At 45.3% G+C, this 20,000-nt stretch overlaps 1 protein-coding gene across 1 annotated transcript in view; it reads left to right on the top strand.

Annotated features, from left to right (window-relative positions):
- The window catches only part of nck2a (NCK adaptor protein 2a), an 88,459-nt gene extending 76,562 nt beyond the window's left edge, over positions 1–11,897 (top strand). The window contains exons 3-5 of the mRNA XM_063214225.1: positions 3,902–4,137; positions 4,970–5,701; positions 9,281–11,897. Coding sequence (XP_063070295.1) covers positions 3,902–4,137; positions 4,970–5,701; positions 9,281–9,475 — 1,163 coding nt within the window. The 3' untranslated portion in view covers positions 9,476–11,897. The remainder of the gene's footprint in view (positions 1–3,901; positions 4,138–4,969; positions 5,702–9,280) is intronic.
- The last annotated feature ends 8,103 nt before the right edge of the window (positions 11,898–20,000 follow it).

The following is a 20,000-nucleotide window of genomic DNA, read 5'->3' as shown; positions in this document are numbered from 1 at the left end:
CCCATCTCCCTTTCTCTCCCTCTCTCTCTATCCTCCTCCCTTCCTCCCTGTCTCTCTCTCCTTTCCCTCTCTCTCTCTCCCTCTCTCTCTCTCTCTCTCATCATCATCTTCTTGTCTCATCCTCAGTAAAGAGAGGTTGGATGGGTGGGTGGGTGGGTGGGTTAGGTGGATAGGTGGCTTCGTAGAAGAGGAGGCTTTTAGCTCACATCTACCTGGAGTTTGGCAGGAAATAAGCGGCAGGCAGGCAGGCAGGGAAACGAAACGAAAGGAAACGAGGGAGGGCCCTTTTATGTTCCCCCTACAAAAGGTGGAGAGCGCTGCCTTTGTTCAGCCGTCTGTGGAAGAAAGCGTCTGACGGCGGCGGGCCAGACAGAGCAGAGGAGACCTACTTTAGAAGCCGACGAACAAGCGAACGAACGACAGAGCAAAAGAACGAGTGAGCGAGCGAACGAGCACAGCCTTGGCCCATTTAGACAGTCTTCAGCGAGTCGCAACGCATCAGTAAGCCTCGACACAGACGTGTGTGTGTCTGCGTGTGCGTGCATACACGTGTGTCACAACAAAATGGCAGAGCAGACAATAACAGAGACAGTGTGTTGAATGTTCAGGATGTGTGTGTTGTGTGTGCATGATTGTATGTCTGTGTAGGGGTGGGTTGGTTTAAGGCTGTACTGTATGTGATGTGTAAAGGTTTGGTGTGTGTGTGTGCGTGCTCATATTGGTGTGTGTCTACTCTGGTTTTTATTTTGTGTGAGTGTGTGCGTGCATTTGCCTTTGCGTGTGTGTGTGTGTGTGTGTGTGTGTGTGTGTGTGTGTGTGTGTGTGTGTGTGTGTGTGTGTGTGTGTGTGTGTGTGTGTGTGTGTGTGTGTGTGTGAGAGAGAGATACAGTGTGCCTGGTGTGCTTGCTTCCCAGTAATATGTTAATTGCAATTGCAGAGCAGGGCCACTGGGCCGGCGAGTCCCCTCCCTCTCATTCCATCGCATCACACGCTCTGGCCATCTCCCCTATGCAGCACAGCACAGCACAACCCCCACCTATAATCATCCTCTCCGCTCATCCTCTCATCTTCTCCTCCCCTCTCTCTCTCTCTCTCTCTCTCTCTCTCTCTCTCTCTCTCTCTCTCTCTCTCTCTCTCTCTCTCTCTCTCTCTCTCTCTCTGCCATACTACACTGTACTCCTCCCTTCACTTTCTTTCCTCCCCTCTTTCTCTCCCTCTCCCTCTTTCTCCCCCCCCCCCCCTCTCTCTCTCTCTCTCTCTCTCTCTCTCTCTCTCTCTCTCTCTCTCTCTCTCTCTCTCTCTCTCTCTCTCTCTCTCTCTCTCTCTCTCTCTCTCTCAGCCCTTTAACACTTCTCCCCTTTCCCTCCCCACTCCACCTTTTGTTTCTTGACACAATTTAGTGTCTCTATGCAACTCCCTTTCTTCTTTTCCTCTCTCTACAGTTCACTCCCTCGCTCGCTCCCTCGCTCTCCTGCCTTTTTGTTCCATCTCTTTCAATTACCCATCTCCTCATCCCCCATGCTTGCTACCTCTCTAACGTTTTTTTTCTCAATGTATGCGGTTGCTCTCTTGATCTCTCCATACCCTCTCCTCCCTCTCTCTCTCTTCGACCTTTATACTCTTTCTCCCGCTCTCAATCTCTTCCTCTCCTTACCTTCACCTCCCTTTTCCCTGTCTTTCCCTCCATACCTTCCCTTTTAACTGTTTCTCCTTACTCTCGCTCGGCTTCTTTCCCTTCCTCAATCTCTCTCTCTCTCTCTCTCTCTCTCTCTCTCTCTCTCTCTCTCTCTCTCTCTCTCTCTCTCTCTCTCTCTCTCTCTCTCTCTCTCTCTCTCTCTCTCTCTCTCTCTCTCCCTCTGTTTGTCTCTCTGCCCTGCCCTGTGAGGTGAGTGTGTGTGTGTGTGTGTGTGTGTGTGCGTGCGTGCGTGCGTGCGTGCGTGCGTGTGTGTATGTGTGCGCGTGTGCACGTGCGCGTGCGTGTGTGTATCTCCCCACCGGGCCCCCAGCAGGGCCTGCAGTCTCAATTAGATCTGCTCTCCCACTGGAACAGCACAGCACAGCACAGCCCTGCACTCACCCATCCTCCACTACTCTCTCTCTCTCTCTCTCTCTCTCTCTCTCTCTCTCTCTCTCTCTCTCTCTCTCTCTCTCTCTCTCTCTCTCTCTCTCTCTCTCTCTCTCTCTCTCTCTCTCTCTCCTGCCCTCATCCTCTCTCCCTGAATGCTAATCAACTTTAGACTCGCTCCCGCCATTCAAAATGCACTCCACTTAACATGGATGTTTCGTGCGTGCGTGCGTACGTGTGTGTGTGCATGAGCATGTGCGCATGTGAGAGTGTTTGTGTATGTGTGTGTGCTGCTTGTATGTGTTTGTGTGCTTGGCACAGAGGGCTTTTTTTTCTGTGCGTGTATGTCTGTGTCCATGTGTGCGTGTGTGTCCCTCTAATGCAGAATGATGCAGATGTTTGGGGGGTTGACCATAAATAAAAAGAAGCCATTTAATTAATGGAATGCTAATTATGCTAATGAGAAGACTGGTTCTGTGTGGCGGTGTGAAGGCTCTGCTGTGGTTATGAGTGCAGCAGTATTTCAGGAAGACAGACAGGCAGGCGGCGCGCACAGCCATGTACGTAGTAGTACAGTGTACTGTAGTCTATGAAAACACACCCACCACCACTCTTCCTCTCCTTCCTCCTGCCGTTTGTTCGGTGTATAGGCCTACCATGTTGTGTATGCGTATAGGATTGGATTAATATAGCCACGGCAGTATTAATCTAGCCTAATATGAAAAATAAATATTACAGACAGACAAGCAGCACACACACCCTTGAGGTGGTGTGTGTGTAATATTATTCAATCAATACACACACCCAGCTCTTTGTCAGGCTTTGTCTAGCCAGGCAGTTTTTTGTTCTGTGTATACTGCGCCGTTTATATTGGATTGGATTAATATTGTCTAATATGCAGCAATACTTCAGACAGACAGGCACAATCATCAATGTGGTGTGTGTATGTGTATGTTATTATATGAATACACACCCACCCACCCACCTCTCTCTCTCTCTCTCTCTCTCTCTCTCTCTCTCTCTCTCTCTCTCTCTCTCTCTCTCTCTCTCTCTCTCTCTCTCTCTCTCTCTCTCTCTCTCTCTCTCTCTCTTTCTCTGTATAATCATGCAGTTTTTGTTCTATGTATATCGGACTGGACTAATATAGCCTGTCAGCTGTCAGATGTTCATACTTTTTTGGAAATGACTAGCTTTGGCCTCAGTACAGTCCCCAGTGTGCTGGTCAACAAATCACTCAAGTCAAGGACGTCAGACTCGGGTCCGGAGCCCAAACCTGGCCCGCAGAGTCATTGTATTCGCCCCGCGAGATCATTTCAAATGTGTATTACAGCCGACCCACATACACCTTCTTTCTTCCTTCTCACACACATTCTTTCTTTCTTTCTTTCTGTCTTTCTTTCTTTCTTTCTTTCTTTCTTTCTTTCTTTCTTTCTTTCTTTCTTTCTTTCTTTCTTTCTTGTGTCAGCCTCGCTATGGCACAAGTTGATTTGTGCCGACCCCCCTAAAGACTTTCTGGCTTTTCTTTCTTTCTTTCTTTCTTTCTTTCTTTCTTTCTTTCTTTCTTTCTTTCTTTCTTTCTTTCTTTCTTTCTTTCTTTCTTTCTTTCTTTCTTTCTTTCTTTCTTTCTTTCTTTCTGTTCATCTCTACACCTCAGTCTTCTCTTGCTCCCTCTCTCCTTCTCCTCCCTCTGTCATCCAGGTCTTGTTGGATTGGTGTGTTAATGAAGTGTATTGTCTTTCTTTTTGTCAATCTCTTCACCTCGGTCCTCTTTACCTCCACCCCTCCCTCTCTCCTCTTTTCTCCTCTCCTCTCCTCCCCTCTCCCTGTGTCCTCCAGGCCTTGGTAAGACTCGGCGGAAGACCAGTGCCTCGCCCACCCCCAGCACAGACTCGGAGTACCCCTCCAATGGCGGCAGCAGTAGTGGTGGTGGCGGTGGAGGAGGAGGGGGCTCGGGCACGCTGGGCGCAGGGGCGGAGCGCGTCTACGACCTCAGCATCCCGGCCGTGGTCAAGTTCTCCTACGCGGCGGAGCGGGAGGACGAGCTTACCCTGGTGAAGGGGGCACGTGTGGTGGTGAGTTCACTTCCCTTCCCTTCACTTCACTTCGGTTCAGCTCAGCTGCTCAGTTCAGTGTTATTTCCTTGCTCCAAGTGGGTCCCTTCCAGTATCTAACCTTCCATCCTCTCCATTTGGGTGCGGCCTTGACTTGTGCTTTGCTTATGCCCTGCCTCATTTTCCCCGCTGTCAGCTGAGGCACAACAACATTTGGGGGACTGTTACCCATTCAACATCCCATGAAATGACCTTTGAAATAGCCTTTGAAATATGCTTTTTTTGCAAGATATTGAATAAAGCTGCGAGATATTGAATAAAGCTGAGGTCTTTCCTCGCATCACGGGACCACAAACAAAAGGAGAGGAACGGGAGGTTATAGAAATCAAACGGGGCCCCAGGGTCATATATCACACCACAAAACGCACAACACTAGAAAAACCAGATCAGCAAATTACAGTAGGTGTGGAGGTTAGGGGTTTCATCGTTTTCATTCAGGAATCTCACGTGAGTGAACTCTTACTTCCATATAGGCTTTTTCCAGGAAGGTGTGTAAGAAGCTTTAAAGCCCTCCCAGAACTACCAGGGGTCACTTGGAGGACAATCCAAAATGAATTCCATTATGAATGGAAGTTGGAACAGGGTTGAGAGGGAGGGAGAGGATTAGAGTGAGAGGATTATTCTTAATGTCTGCCTACTGTAAATAGGTATTCAATAAATACATGCAGTAGGTGTAAAAGAGAGAATACATCAGGTTGTGACGAGGATAAAGTATCTTCCTTTGGTGTGTGTGTGTGTTGTGGCGATTGAGAAGTGCAGTAATGCAGTGATCATGTTCATTCATCATACACAGGTGATGGAGAAGTGCAGTGACGGCTGGTGGCGTGGCAGCTACGCGGGCCGCATCGGCTGGTTCCCCTCCAACTACGTCCAGGAGGAGCCCATCGGCGGCGGCGGAGCTTTCGACGGAGGCGACCTGGGCTACGGCGGCTATGGCACCCACCGGGCGGCCACCGCCTCGAGCTCCCTGTCCTCAGGGGCCATCGTGTCCAATGGCTGGGCCACCACGAGTGGTGGCGGAGGCCGGGGGAGCGGTAGTCGTGGCGGCGGCGGCGCCCTCCACATCGTCCAGACGCTCTACCCCTTCAGCTCCATGACGGAGGAGGAGCTGAACTTCGAGAAGGGCGAGACCATGGAGGTGCTGGAGAAGCCCGAGAACGACCCCGAGTGGTGGCGCTGCCGCAACGCCCGCGGCCTGGTGGGCCTGGTGCCCAAGAACTATGTGGCCGTGTTGAGCGACGGGCACCCCGGGGCCGGGGGTGGACCGGACGTGGTGGCCACATCGTCCGCCGTGGCAGCCGTGCGGGGGTACCACACTCTGGGAGGGGTGGGCATAGGAGGAGGAGGTGGATCCAGGCCCGGGTCGCCGTACCTGGGCAGCACGGCCCACCTGGGGCCCTCACGCACGGGCAAGTTTGCGGGCAAGGACTGGTACTACGGCGGCGTGACGCGGCTCCAGGCGGAGTGCGTGCTGAACGAGCGGGGAGAGGAGGGAGACTTCCTGGTGCGGGACAGCGAGTCGTCGGTGAGTTGGTGGTGGTGGAGGAAGTATTGGGGTCAAATTGATGCTTAGCGTGTTTCTTTGAAAGGTTCACTATTTTACACTTAAAGCCTTGTTTTTAGATAGTGTGTGATGAAATACAATGGCCAAAATTGAAATCTAGACACAAGGCTGCTTATCCGAGAAATGTGGGATGTTGTGGGAGCTGTAGACTGCAGTTATCAAGTTACAGCATTGCACAAAGTGCTCCAAATTGAAAATAAAGGTAATTAAAAGGGGTCAAAGGTACACAGTAAAAAATATCCTTCATCCATTTCCCCTCATCAATGATGGAGTGGGACTGTCACCTGCTTGTATTTCCATATCCGTGTATCGTCGGCCAAATGATTTTCTTATGTAAATGAAGTGAATGATTTGCGTTTTGTACATGGGTTGGCCTAAATATACCTGGAGAGAGAGAGAGAGAGAGAAAGAGAGAGAGAGAGAGAGAGAGAAAGAAAGGGAGAGATGGGAGATGGGAAAAGGAGCCAAGTGATGCAGATGGCTCCCACGGAAACTCACCATCTGTCTCGGGAGAATAAACGAGATGCTCCCCCTGAATATTGGGTCTTGCATGTTTACACCCTAAATATAGCCGGCACAGAATTGTCAGGGGTTGTTTTTGGGAGAAGGATACTGCTTACCATGCAGGCCTATGCCAAGCCCCTAGCCCACATTTCAAGAGCACCATAAGCAGGTTGATTTGAAATGCTAGGCGAGTACTCCCTCTTGTGGTTGAAATTTGTAACACAGTCTGAGGGAGAAGGAGGGCTGCCGCGTACGGTAGTTCTTGAGCTGTAGGCTATATGACGGTACTCTTTGGTAGGACAAAATAATTCTGAAGATGAAATATGCAAGGCAAAATAAATCATATAAGATCAATCATAATTGATTCTGTTAAATTATGCAACATGTTTTGGTCGTGTATTGGACTTCATCAGCGCTAAGACAGTGTGAAGATAATCAATAAGATTCTAGGTGCTCTTCTGGGTTTCATTAAAAGTTAGTCTGGGAGTTTACCTTGAGGCCTTCTTTTGAAATTTCAATCTGATGCTCAGCATGCTAGTAAACATGTTAGTAACATCTGAGAATGGCAGGCAGGCAACTATCCAATTATTTTAAGCAACCCGTTCAGAATTATTGAATGATGGATTGCCAAACATCTCCCGCAGGTGTCTATGCTCTTTGTGCATCAATGAAGAGACATGGCTTTGGGGTGGACGTTTGAAGAGAAGGCTTTTTGAGCGGAGTAGTCTGCTAGTACTTTCTCACAATGTAGCTTGCTCAAAGCATTTCTCAGCAATCTCCAATCCCACCAGTATGAACGTTCTCTGCCTCTTTTTATGGGCAGACTTTCCTCTAGGCTTGCCCTTAGGTTTCTTCACTTAGACAGGGCTGGTAAATAGTAGGCATGCAGTCTTTCCAGACAGATGAAAACTTTGATTTCTGCATGGCTTGGTCACATTAGGATGAAACATTTCTGCTTTTCTTTACTGAATATGATTTACAGAATGAGTCGTCATCTATTGACCATACAAGTGAATACAAATCCATTTTGTCCGCAACCCCCCTTCATTACGTCCGCGACCACCCCCGCCCCCCGGGGGTCCGGACCCCTGGTTTGGGAACCACTGTCTTACAGCATTCGCAGACACAAATAATTACAAACATGAGCACAAAAATAGTATGCCTTTGTAGTATGGAGTCTGTGATGTAGCGTTCAATGGATCTCAAAGCATTTGAATTTAAAATAGCTTTAAGACCTCTCCATCCTGTCCATGATTTTGTCAGCGAATTGGAAAATAGCCACAAAAAATTAATATTCAAGATGAGCAAAAGCAGAGTCACTGATGTAGTGACTATTCAAAGGATTTCCATTTTGCAGCTCAACACTTGTATTAAAGTCTCTTAAAACATTTCCTTCCTCTCTGTTTCCAGCAGCCCAGAGATTTCTTGCCAAATTGGCAACCGGCCTCAAATCATTACAGAGCTAATGAAAACCAGGCAATAGGCCTACAATCTTCAAACATTTCACTTAAAATACCTTTCTCCCTTGCCTCCCTTCCTGTCCAAGTGGACCCCAGTGACTTCTCATTGAATTCGTAAATGTCTGCAATTAATTACCGTACAAAGATGAGCCAAAGCAGGAAGTGAAGTAGTGAGTCATCGATGTACAATATTAATGTATTAAGTCACCAATTGATTTGCATTGCTGCAAACATTGTCTTGTGACTTCTCCGGGTCCTTGAAGCCAGAGGATGTCATTGGACATTTTTGACGCGGTCCCCATCACCTGTCCTTGGTAATCCAGGGTCATATCACATGCAAGAAAGAAGAGCTTTTAAGAAAGTAAAAAAGTATTCACACAACCCACTGAGGCAAAGTGCAGGGTCTAGAACATTGGATTGATGTTCCAAACGTTGTGTGCTTTAAGTAAACCCTTTGGAGTTCCAGCATGCTGACATCTATCTCATCATCGACTCATTCATGAGTTAGGAAAAACTATTGTGCTCAAGAAGTCCCAAAAAAAGTCTGCTTGGAGAAAAGGTAGAGGTTGTAGGATAAAAAGGGGGAGAGAAATCCTGATATTGGCTCTATTGCTGATCAAGACAGTTAAGCATCCATTGCCATGGACATCCCTTGAAATCGTACTTTTCGAAATGAGTAAACACGCACAAATTGGCTAATTGCAAAGATGAACCAAGTTATGTAATGGACCTGTTAACGTGTCCCTCAGAATCTCCCCTCTCTCCCTCTCGTCCTCCCCACTGTACCTCAGTGACTTTTCTGTATCGCTGAAGGTAGAGGGGAATGGGGGGAGAATAAGCATCTCAAGGTGCAACTGCTGTCTGGTGTTCATACATAAATGTAGCTTTCTTTCTTCCTCTCCCTGTCCTTCTCCCTGCTCCCTTGCAGTTGGCCAACCTTTTTGATATTTCAGTGTCGCTAAAGGTAGTGCAAGAAGAAGTGAAAAGTGAAAGCCCGCCTTGGAAACTCCAACGCCCATTGTCATTGTGACACAGCACTCCACAGCACATGAGTCCACACTGCACACAACAAACTTGCATTCATACCTCTCCCGTGCAAGGGGCCAGCCCCCACTTGATTTATGATGTGGTTGTCTATATACTTGTGACAAATGGGAGCACTTAGGCTCTCCTTTTACAACATTGTGTAGTGATGCTTACTTACGTCTGTATTTCTTGCACTGTTGTGAAGCACTTTGTGACTGTTTTGTCTGTGATAAGCGCTATGCAAATACATTTTACTTACTTACTTACTTACTTATGCCCCAAGGGGGCAGTGCTGTGGCATGGTACCATTCTCAGGGTACCTCAGTCATGGAGGAGGATGGGGGATAGCGCTGGTTAATTACTCCCCCGACTAATCTGGCGGGTCGGGAGTCGGCAGCCTTTAGGCTACAAGTCTGACGGCCTAACTGTTTACCCATGACTGCGCCTTGGCCCATGACTACCCATGACTGCCGCTTACCCATGACAGATGCAGCTGCAGTCTGATATTCACAGATATCATTTTCTCTCTTTCTCCATTTCCCCATTGCAGCCTAGTGACTTCTCGGTGTCGCTGAAGGCGGAGGGCAAGAACAAGCACTTCAAGGTGCAGATGCTGGACGGCCTGTACTGCATCGGGCAGCGGCGCTTCGGCAGCATGGAGGAGCTGCTGGAACACTACAAGAGGGCGCCCATCTTCACCAGCGAGCACGGGGACAAGCTCTACCTGGTCAAGCCCCTCGCCTGAGACACTTACACCATCCACCCAGTACCCACAACACCCACCCCAACCAGAACAGACACCCAGTACACACAACACCCACCCTAACCAGAACAGACACCCAGTACCCACACAACACCCACCCTAACCAGAACAGACACCCAGTACCCACCCTAACCAGAACAGACACCCAGTACCCACAACACCCAGCCCAACCAGAACAACCACTCAGTACCCACAGCAACTACCCCAACACAGATTCCCCACACCTCACCCCATCTTCAACAGCCAGAGAGTACGGAGGCGAGCTCTACCTGGTCAAGCCCCTCGCCTGAAACAGCCCCCAGCCCAATACTCTACAACCCACAATCCAAAACACTAATACCCAAACCGAGCACTCCCACTCCATCTTCACCAGTGAACATGCATCATGTCAGTGAGCATGGAGACAACCACCACCCCCTCCACCACAGATCCCCCAATATTGACCCCGCGCCCACCCCATCTACACACCAGCGAGTGCAGAGACCAGACGAGCTCTACCTGGTCAAACGTTGACCCGCACAACCAGGACTGAACAGCCAACACTAAACCTCCAAGACCACGCCCAAGCTCCAACACTTGTCCCACATCTAGCCAAGCCCCTGACTAATTTGCTAATTCAGTGGTGGCGTGATATATTGCAAACATTGATATGTCCCCCCCCACCTCCCATCCTCCCATCGCCACTCTCCCTTCATCACTAGCCAAACACTGATCCTACACCTCTCTCCATCCATTTTCACCAGCGAGCACGGGGGGGCCTGGTCAAACCTCTGGCCTGAAGCATTCCGAACACCAGTCCCCTCAAAAAAAGGATAACTAACCCCATCACATCCCCAATCCCTATCGATACTAACCCCGTTATACCCCAATCACCCCATCCCCAAGCACTGAAATCACCAACATTTGAACCTATATTCCCTTGTGAAAACAGGGAACAATCTCTTCCTGGTCAACGCTTCAGCCCTACCCACACCAAACACACTTCCAGTCAAGTCCACTGCCACCATACTCTGTCGATCATTGGCCTTACTGTACCACTCTCCCTACCTGCTCCCCGTCTCTCTTTTCCTCCCCCTTCCTTTCTTTCATCATCTTCCTCCTCCTCATCATCATCACTGTTCTTCCCTCTCCCCCACCTCATCATCTTCCTCCTCCTCCTCTGTGTCCTCCTCTTCATCTTCTTTCTCTAGTCCTCTCCTTTTCTTCTGTCCATTTTCCTTTTTCACCCCTTTGCATATGTTCCACTGGTCAGACTCTGAAGGTCCCAAACAAATCTGCTGAGGCCTCTACTAGGGAAACGCCTCCCCTGACCACTACCCTACCACACCCCCCCAAACAGGAGAGACCCCTGGGAATCCCTTATGTCAAGCCATTACCAGTGGACTTGTCTGAAAGGGGGAAAACTTTTTTGAGGCTGACATCTGCTCCTGTCGTTTGATTTTTATTATTTTTTTAATTTAAACTGTCAAAAGATGCCTGTTCTGTCTTGTCATTTTTTGTTTGTCTGTTTGTTTGTTTGTTTTTTTTTTTTTCCCAAAGTCTTAGCTTACAACTCACAGACCTGTGACACCCTGCCTTCACAAAGTGACCGTTGTCAGCGCTCTCTCTCTCTCTGCCTTGGCATTGGGGAGCCACCTAGTCTTCTCTCCTGTCATGTGTGTGTATGTGTGTTCTCTGATGAGTTTCTTTAAAAAAAAAAATTCTGTAATTTGTTTTGTTTTTTTACTTTTGTGTTTGTTTTTAAAATTGTTAATATTCTGAACACCTGCTGAATCACACTCTGTTTGTGCCATTGATAGAGAGAGAGTGAGCGAGAGAAAGAGAGGTTGTGTGAGTGAATGGGTGGGTGGGTGAGAGAGGCAGTGTGTTTGTGTTCAAGAGCGAGAGCGAGAACGAGAGAGAGAATGCCTATGACCGAGAGAGAGAAAACGAAAATGTATGTGTGTTTATGATTATGTGTGTGTGAGAAAGTACATGCTGAAACCGATGCTGACTTGGCTTGGCTCATGGCTGAAGTTTGCCATGGCTGGCTTGGAGGGTTTCATACAGCCACCATGAATGAAATGGATTTTTGCATTAATGGAGCGCTAAATTTAAAACCATGATGGTGCTCTGTGTCAACTCGCAAGAACAAATGAGCTCATGGATGACGGAAAGCCCCAGCCAACAGACTTTTGTTTTGTTTTGACAGTGGGAGAAATACATGGTTGGGGAACACATCCCCTCAGGACACTTTGAGTTATGATGATTATTATTATTATGGAGAAAGACCAATGACAAAGGAGACCTCTTGCAGCTCAGCAATGAAAGAATGTCTGTCAACCTACAACCGTATGTGCCAGCCATTTTGAGTACTGCTAAAACTATTGATTCACACACACACACACACACACACACACACACACACACACACACACACACACACACACACACACACACACACACACACACACACACACACACACACACACACACACACACACACACACACACCTAACTTTTTCACACAAAGGCTACCTAACTTTTACACACACACACACACACACACACACACACACACACACACACACACACACACACACACACACACACACACACACACACACACACACACACACACACACACACACACACACACACACACTTTGTCAGACATGCGCAATCTTCCAGGGTAACACTCGTTTAACGCTGACCACAGTATGATGAGCGCTAGTTTAAAAGTAATTAAAAAAAGAAATAGAAAATATGTTTTTTTTTTCTCCAGTTTTGTTAAACTTACAGTTTACCAATAAGAGTGTTGAACGATGATGAGCTTATCTGCTTTTTATATTTGGGATATAATGTCTGAATGTTATTGAGCAATGTTATTTAATTCCTCTTTCCACTGTATGTATATAAATATACATATTCTATATAAATATATATGGAGAGAGAGAGAGAGAGAGAGAGTTATAGAGGGAGAGCGAGAAAGAGCGAAATACAGTAAGGTGTGTGTTATGAATCGTATAGATCCAACGTTACGGTACTGAACTGCAGACAGTGTGGTGAGAGTTGAAATACTTTTGTTCAATAAAAGTTTTGCAGAATAACCACATCAATGATTTGTGTTCTCATCATTTACACAGAGTAAATCAGGACATTTATAAAAAATATGATGGGTATGAAAATATGATTTGTAATGCTCCTTGCCATCAGAGTTTTTTTTCCCCCATGCAAGCACAGTGCTCATTTATTGAAACAAAATGTAATATAATACAACTGAAAAACCCAGACAGTGTTGACAGGTTATGTTTGGGACAGTACCAGTGTCCAAACAAATTAACAAATTCAAGAGAAAATGGTAATCTTACAGGAGCTTTAGTGATGGTGAAGTAGCCTATGTAAATGCAGTAGAGCTAAAGGTTTGGTCCTCAGTAATGACAATGACCTTGCTCACATCTGAATTTATTGTCTTTAAAAAAATATAAGTGACTGTGATGACATGGTGATTTTTTGTTTTGTTTTTTAGTCAATTGAAATGATGATGTCTGTCCTTGGGACAGCAGGGTTTACAGGGTGTGGGCAGGTTTATAGCCATGAAAAGCGATACAATTATACTATATTTCAAATATTTCAAACAACTGTACATTTGTGTAACAGACCGCTTTTGTTCATGAAAATGTAATTGATTTTCAACAGAATTAGCAATTTTATTGCTCGGACATATTTTTGGCAAACTTTCAAGAATCAATGACATGTCTTTCTTGAACAGTCAGACCGACAAGACTGAATGATGCAAACATGGATGGCCCTATGGGGGCTCCATTGCATAATGTCCACTCGTGTTTTAATTGATTAGTGTTCGAATCTCTGCTCACGCAAGAACAGAACAGAGCAGAGTAGAGATCCCATATTAACCTCCAAGGAAATTAACAAAGGTGTCCAGCAGCATACACCTAAACACACCCCGCACAGATCAAACACATTGACCAATTGCACACATCTGCATGTATAAACTTGCATTACATTGACCCAGCTGTCAATCAAGCTGGAAATCAAACAGGGGAAGGAAAGTGTAATCACAGGTGCAGTGTTGTAATCCGGGTAGAAAAAGAGTCTTTTTAAGAGACCATCCCTGAACTATCCCTGATCAATGTCCATTGGTTTTACATCTAATGCTCTTCCTTGATATACAGCATGCTTCAGCTTTACCTTACACCTCAGTATGGTACCCTTTAATTGACAAATACAAAGTAAAATGGGCTCAAAAGAGATCTATTTAACGAATGGAGACAATTCTTGATCGCTTTCCTACTCTTGTTAATGTAATACCATCGTTACATGGTAACATTGGGGTAGTCAGTGGCTGTAGCATTTATTATTAAGGAGTTGAATTAGCAGCAATGGGGTCAAAGGTTCATTACCATTGCATTGTGAAAGAAGGAAGTAACAGCACTCTCTTCCACCCTCCACTGTGACAGGTGCCATGAGCATGGCACTTGGTGCTCACACAGTACTGGTCAGTGTGAAAAGATGTCATTTTACTCACAAACAACTGGTCACCCCGATGTGGCAACCACAGTGATTGGCCAGAACTAATTCTTGGGTTGCAGTTACGTCATCACAGGAGCGCGCACATTTTAAATGGTGGGCGACCTGGGATTGGAGCCATTGAAACCCATTGAAAAATATTTTTTTTCGAACAGCCACAGAACATTTTGAGTTAGACCTAAAGACACACAGCTTTCCATAAGTGAAAACTGCATGTTCCACCAATCCGAAGGTAGCCCACTTTTAACTGTTCCCAAATATGTATTTTTCAATGGGTTTCAATGGCTCCAATCCCAGGTCAACCACCAGCAACGGTAGATTCTACCAGCAGCGGTATTTTTGGATCGTCAACTGAAACCCAGGAAATTTATTTTGACACCTTGCGTACTTCTGACCAACCACTGTGGGTTCTGACAATAACTCACACATAACCAGTTGTTGGAGAAACCAGTGGCCTTGTGTCACAGACTCTCATGTTTGATGAGTTGCACTTCATTCTGCACACTAGGGAGTGCTGAGCTACCAGTTGTTGGAGAACCCAGTAGTTTTGTCATGAAAAAAACTTTTATAATAATAACACTGACTCATGTGATGAGGTGAACTTCATTTTGCACACTAGAGAGTTCCGAGCTTTGACATCTACTGTAGGTAACCAGTTGTTGGAGAACCCAGTAGTTTTTTTTTTATCATAAAAAAAAACTTTTTATGACACTGACTCATGTGATGAGGTGAACCTCATTTTGCACTATACAGCGAGGTGTGCGATCACATCAAATGGGACTTGGGGACTTACTTTTTATGACTTTCATTACAAAGCACTGAATTTGGCTTTGGCACAGGCCTCAGTCTTCCCAGAAGTATAGTGATGTGGGAGCAAGTGACGTTTTTTGTTTGTAGTCTTATCCAAACTGATAATCCACGGGCTGGTATGTGCTGTAGAAGAACTGGGATGAAAAAAACCTATTTATAACTTTGGCTTTCACCCAGATGGCAGGAAAAAAACATTGACAGTAAATAGAATGGACGCCAAATCAACGCTATTTGCCATTCAGCGCTTTGAAGCCAGATTTGGGAACATTCCAACTTACATTCCACCTTAGCAACGCCAAACGCAGGTGCTGATTGGACAACAACAAGACTTCTAACTGTCAATCAAACCATGTTCTGATGCTCATTGGTCAATTTAACTTTTAATATCTCTCTAAAATAAAACATCACCACAAAAAATCACCACCCTGGTAAGTTGGAGAGCAAGGGGACCTTCTAGTTGAGCGAAAAATGATCCCCCTGGAGTGGCATTTAAGGGAGATACAGGGTTTTATGTCTCTCATAGGAATGAATGGGATTTGGCCATTTTTTGGTCTTTTTGGGTCCAACCTTGGCTCCAACTTGGCTTCAACAATGAAATAGAATTTTGGCCTCCATTCTATTTACTCTCAATGGAAAAAACAGATTATTGAAAAAAAAAGAATGACGCCATAAACCAGGAAAGTTGCCAAGATCATGAGACATAAAAAGCCTGGCAGCCACATCATATTGCATTTCTGATACAGTGTCTGCAGTAGTGGTTCCCAAACTGGGGGTTGGGACCCCTAGGGGGATTGCAGAGAGAAGGAAAATTATTTCAAGGTCCACTTGGAATACCTTAACCCTCTACTGCATAGGGTTGCCATATGGCAACCGTTAACTTTTTCCAGTTTTTCTAGTAGATGGTACACTATAACCTATATATTTAGACTTATTTGTGATAAGACAGCCTTTTACTTTGAAACCAAAAAAAAAAAATCAGGTCACATGATTAAGAAATAAACACAGGAAGCCCTTTTTCATCACCTACTTTGGTGTGTGGAGGTCATCGCTCAAGGCCTCCATAAACCAAGGTATTACCAACATTTCAGCCCAAAATATTGTTATAAAAAAAATAAAAACACTATCTGTAATATGTAAACTGTTATTTTTCATCATTAAAACAACTTTAGATGCAAAGGTTTTTTTGTAAAATGGTAAAATGTTATGGTTGCCATATGGCAACTTCATGCAGTTATGGAACAACATTTTGGCCATTCACCCCAATCAACCCCATTGGAATGACTTAGAATTAGAGTAGTATGAGGCTATTTTTACAGTTATTTCTTATAATTCTTGTGCCAAATGAATAATTTGTACTTATATTTGTAATTTTAGACATGTTCAATGTAAAAATGCATTGTACATGTTTGCAAATAGGTGTAAACAACCTTTTCGGAAGCTTTTTTGTAAATGTGTGTACATGTCTATGGGCCGAATTGTTGACCATATTTTGCGCTCTTACCAAAAATAATTTCACTAAATACTAAAAATATATATTTTAATTTATGTAATTTAATGAGTTTTAACATTTGGAAAGTAATATATTGGAGTTTTATCAAGGAAAAAGTCTCTTTTTGAGGAAAAACCTGATTTTACACAAGATTCCACGACTGCATGAAGTTGCCATATGGCAACCATAAGCTAAAATCTTAATTAAAAATAATTTTATTAATTTTTTTTTGGAAATCTATTATTTAACTCATTTTAACACTAAAAAAGCACTGAAACATTTTTTACATTGTAAATATAATAATTCATGCAGTAGAGGGTTAAGTTCAGCCTAACTAATGCTTCTTTTCCACTGTTGGTTTTCTGGTAGGCCTAAAGCTCGAGACAGCGCGACTCGGTCGCCACTTTTTGCTCTTCCATTGAACTGTGTCATGCCCTATTGAAAAGCAAAAAGTGGTGGCCGAGTCGCGCTGTCTCGAGCTGTAGGCCAACCAGAAAAATGGCAGTTTAAAAGAGTCATAAGTAGCCTATTGTGGAAAGCTTGTTTGACCATTGTCTGATTGTATAGCATGGACGGAAGTAATTTAAAATATATATATATTTGGGGGTTTGGCCTTTTTTGTGACAATGATAGTGAAGAGTGGGACAGGGAAACGACTGGGAGAGAGAGACAAGGTAGAGTAGGGTCATGCCTTAGCCAGGCCGGCCTCGAACCCGGGTCCCCATGAGCATGCCAGCCAGACCATCTATGGATGGGTGCCCCTGCAAGCTGCACAATAACACCTGCTAGACATAAGTAAAACGGACGGCTTTGATAAAATAATCAAGTTTGTTCAAATAAAAAAATATTAAAATGGATGGCTTTGATAAAACAATCAAGTAATCAGAGTTGTTTTATCTGAGTTACCTCACTGTTCAATCTTCTTTCTTCTCCTCATGAAATCGTCCCTGTTTTTATCCAGCTGATCTCTGAGAGAAGAAATGAAAGTGTGTTGCATTACAGTAAGCCTACCAGCAGATGGCTCCCTCTCCACATCATTCACTGCCTGATCTGCTGATGCAAAGTTTTTGTAGCAAACTTCCCATCTCGATAGTAGCACCTTGTGTAGGTCTTCTGATGCTGGCAAGGAGGTTGAGGACATTTAGCATAGTGATCTTGACAGTGTTTCGTTGGGGAAAAACTGGTTCGTTGACATGCTTAAATACAAGATGAATTCTTAATAAACATCATCAATACTGAAAAGGAAACCCTTATGTAGTCCTACTTGCTATTTGAAAGGGATGACAAGATTTTAATAACTGATTATTTTAAATGAGTTAATAACTGCTTATTTTGAAAGCGTCATGCTTAGTACAAATTCTCATCCTTTATTTACCCTCAGATCCAGAATGATTGGAAGAGCCGACTATCAGATTTGGATGGGCCTAATGGATGAGTTAGATGGGCAGGGGATGTTCTCAGCTCACCGATGGCCAGGGCTGCTGACAGTTTCGACTGGGCCCAGGACAAATGCCCCAAATTCAATACATACAATGTAATGAGGATCCAATTCTGGGGCCCCCCTCTCTCCCTAGACCCGGGACAAGTGACCCCTTTGTTCCCCGCCCGTCGGCTTCCATGCCTGTGGCTGCCACAGTCCACCAAGTAACCCTGTCTGAACAATGTTTCTTTCCTGTCCTCATTAGTTCTGATGACAAACAAAGTTACAGTGACATGACAAAGTTACAGTGAAAAAATGATCTATTTCAGATATGTTTGTCAGTGTAACTTTGTGATGTCACTTTAACTTTGTTTGTCATCAGAACTGGGAAGCCGACAGGGAGGGGCGACAAAGGGGTCACTTTTCCCGAGCCGAGGGAGAGAGGGGGGGCCCAGAATTGGATCCTCATTACATTGTATGTATTGAATTTGGGGCATTTGTCCTGGGCCCTGCCGAAACTGTCAGCAGCCCCCTGCCCAATACATACAATGTAATGAGGACCCTATTCTGGGCCTGCCTCCTCCTCAGCCCCAGCACAACTGGCCCCTTGTTATGCTCTTGGTCAGACCAAGTCGCGAAGAGATTTGAAAGTCGATGATACTCAGGCTAGGTGTGTGTGTGTGTGTGTGTGTGTGTGTGTGTGTGTGTGTGTGTGTGTGTGTGTGTGTGTGTGTGTGTGTGTGTGTGTGTGTGTGTGACTGTGTGTGACTGTGTGTGCATGTATACATGCATGTCTGCAGTTAATTTGGCAACACGCTGCGGCAACACTGACAACCGGATATCCTCTTTTGGACGATTTTGCGGAGTTTCCGGATTTTGCGGAGTCACAATATGTATCCATCGTGGCGTCGCACCCACTGACTATGTGCACCCGAGTTACTTTTCCATCCACTCGTGTCCTCAGGCCAAACCCCCGTACTACACTGTGGCCAAAGTATTTTCCACCGAGTGTTCGTTGTTATCCAATCTAAATTCTTTGGTTTAGGGAGACAGGCGTGGTCCACCCATCTATGGCAAATCCCCCCTTGTGATCCTTCCTGATTGGCTCATTCGTTCAGGAATGATTCTGACTTTCACAAGCCTCAGATGGTTGCGTGAGGAAACTGGAACGGGCAGAGATGCATCTTGTCACCAGGCTAGGCATGCAGCTGCTTGGGGCCCCCAAGCCTACAGATGGTGAATTACAGCTAAGTCTTTAAACTACAGTAGTGGTGATTTGTAGTTGTAGCTGTGTAGTTGTGAATGTTCATTCTTTTGAATTTTCGCTTTGCGGCCCCAACTTGCCCTTGAATTGCCTCTGCGGAACGCCCTCGTGTGTAGTTAACTCAGCCATAAGGCACAGGTCAGGGGGTTGTTTCTCGAAAGTGTAGTTGCTAACCTGTTAGCAACTTGGGTAGTTGACAATGGGAAATTGCATTGCAAACAACAAAGTAGCTAACATAGTTAGCATCTATGGTTTCGAGAAATCCCAGAAGCCCAGGGGGTCGTTTCTCGACAGTGCCTTTGCTAACGACGTTAGCCATTTTGTTCGTTCTTAAGACCAACGTTGTAACCAAGGTCTTGAGTTGGTCTTAAGTTGTTCTTAAGTTGTTCTTAAGTTGGTCTTGCGTCTAAAGACCAACTGAAGACCAACTTAAGATCAACTCAAGAGCAACTTAAGACCAACTCAAGACCGACTTAAGACGGTTAGCAACGACAAGAATCGAGAAACGGAGTCCAGGTTAGATAGAGACACTGCAGTATTCCTTTAACTTCACCCCCGATTTCTTCCCTGGACTATTCATAGTGACTTTTTTTTGACACCTGGACACTTTGAACACTTTTCCGGTTTTTAAAATCTTTTGTGTGTGTGTGTGTGTGTGCGCGTGTGTGCGCGTGTGTGCGCGTGTGTGCGCGTGTGTGCGCGTGTGTGTGCGTGTGTGTGTGTGTGTGTGTGTGTGTGTGTGTGTGTGTGTGTGTGTGTGTGTGTGTGTGTGTGTGTGTGTGTGTGTACATCTCCATCCATGGCTGAAGTGCCCTTGAGCAAGGCACCTCACCCCACATTGCTCCAGGGACCAATACAGAAAATAATAGTTGTAAGTCGCTTTAAATAAATGAACGCGTCAGCGAAGTGCAATGTAATGTGTGTATGTGACAGAGATCTGACTGTGAATATAATGTATAATGACTTTATTTGTATAGTGTCTTTATTTATTTAT

Source organism: Engraulis encrasicolus, chromosome 13 (genome assembly GCF_034702125.1).
Source record: "Engraulis encrasicolus isolate BLACKSEA-1 chromosome 13, IST_EnEncr_1.0, whole genome shotgun sequence".
Classification (NCBI taxonomy): Eukaryota; Metazoa; Chordata; class Actinopteri; order Clupeiformes; family Engraulidae; genus Engraulis; species Engraulis encrasicolus.
Note: the sequence above shows the minus strand (reverse complement) of the source record. Positions and strands in the feature narration are given on the sequence as shown.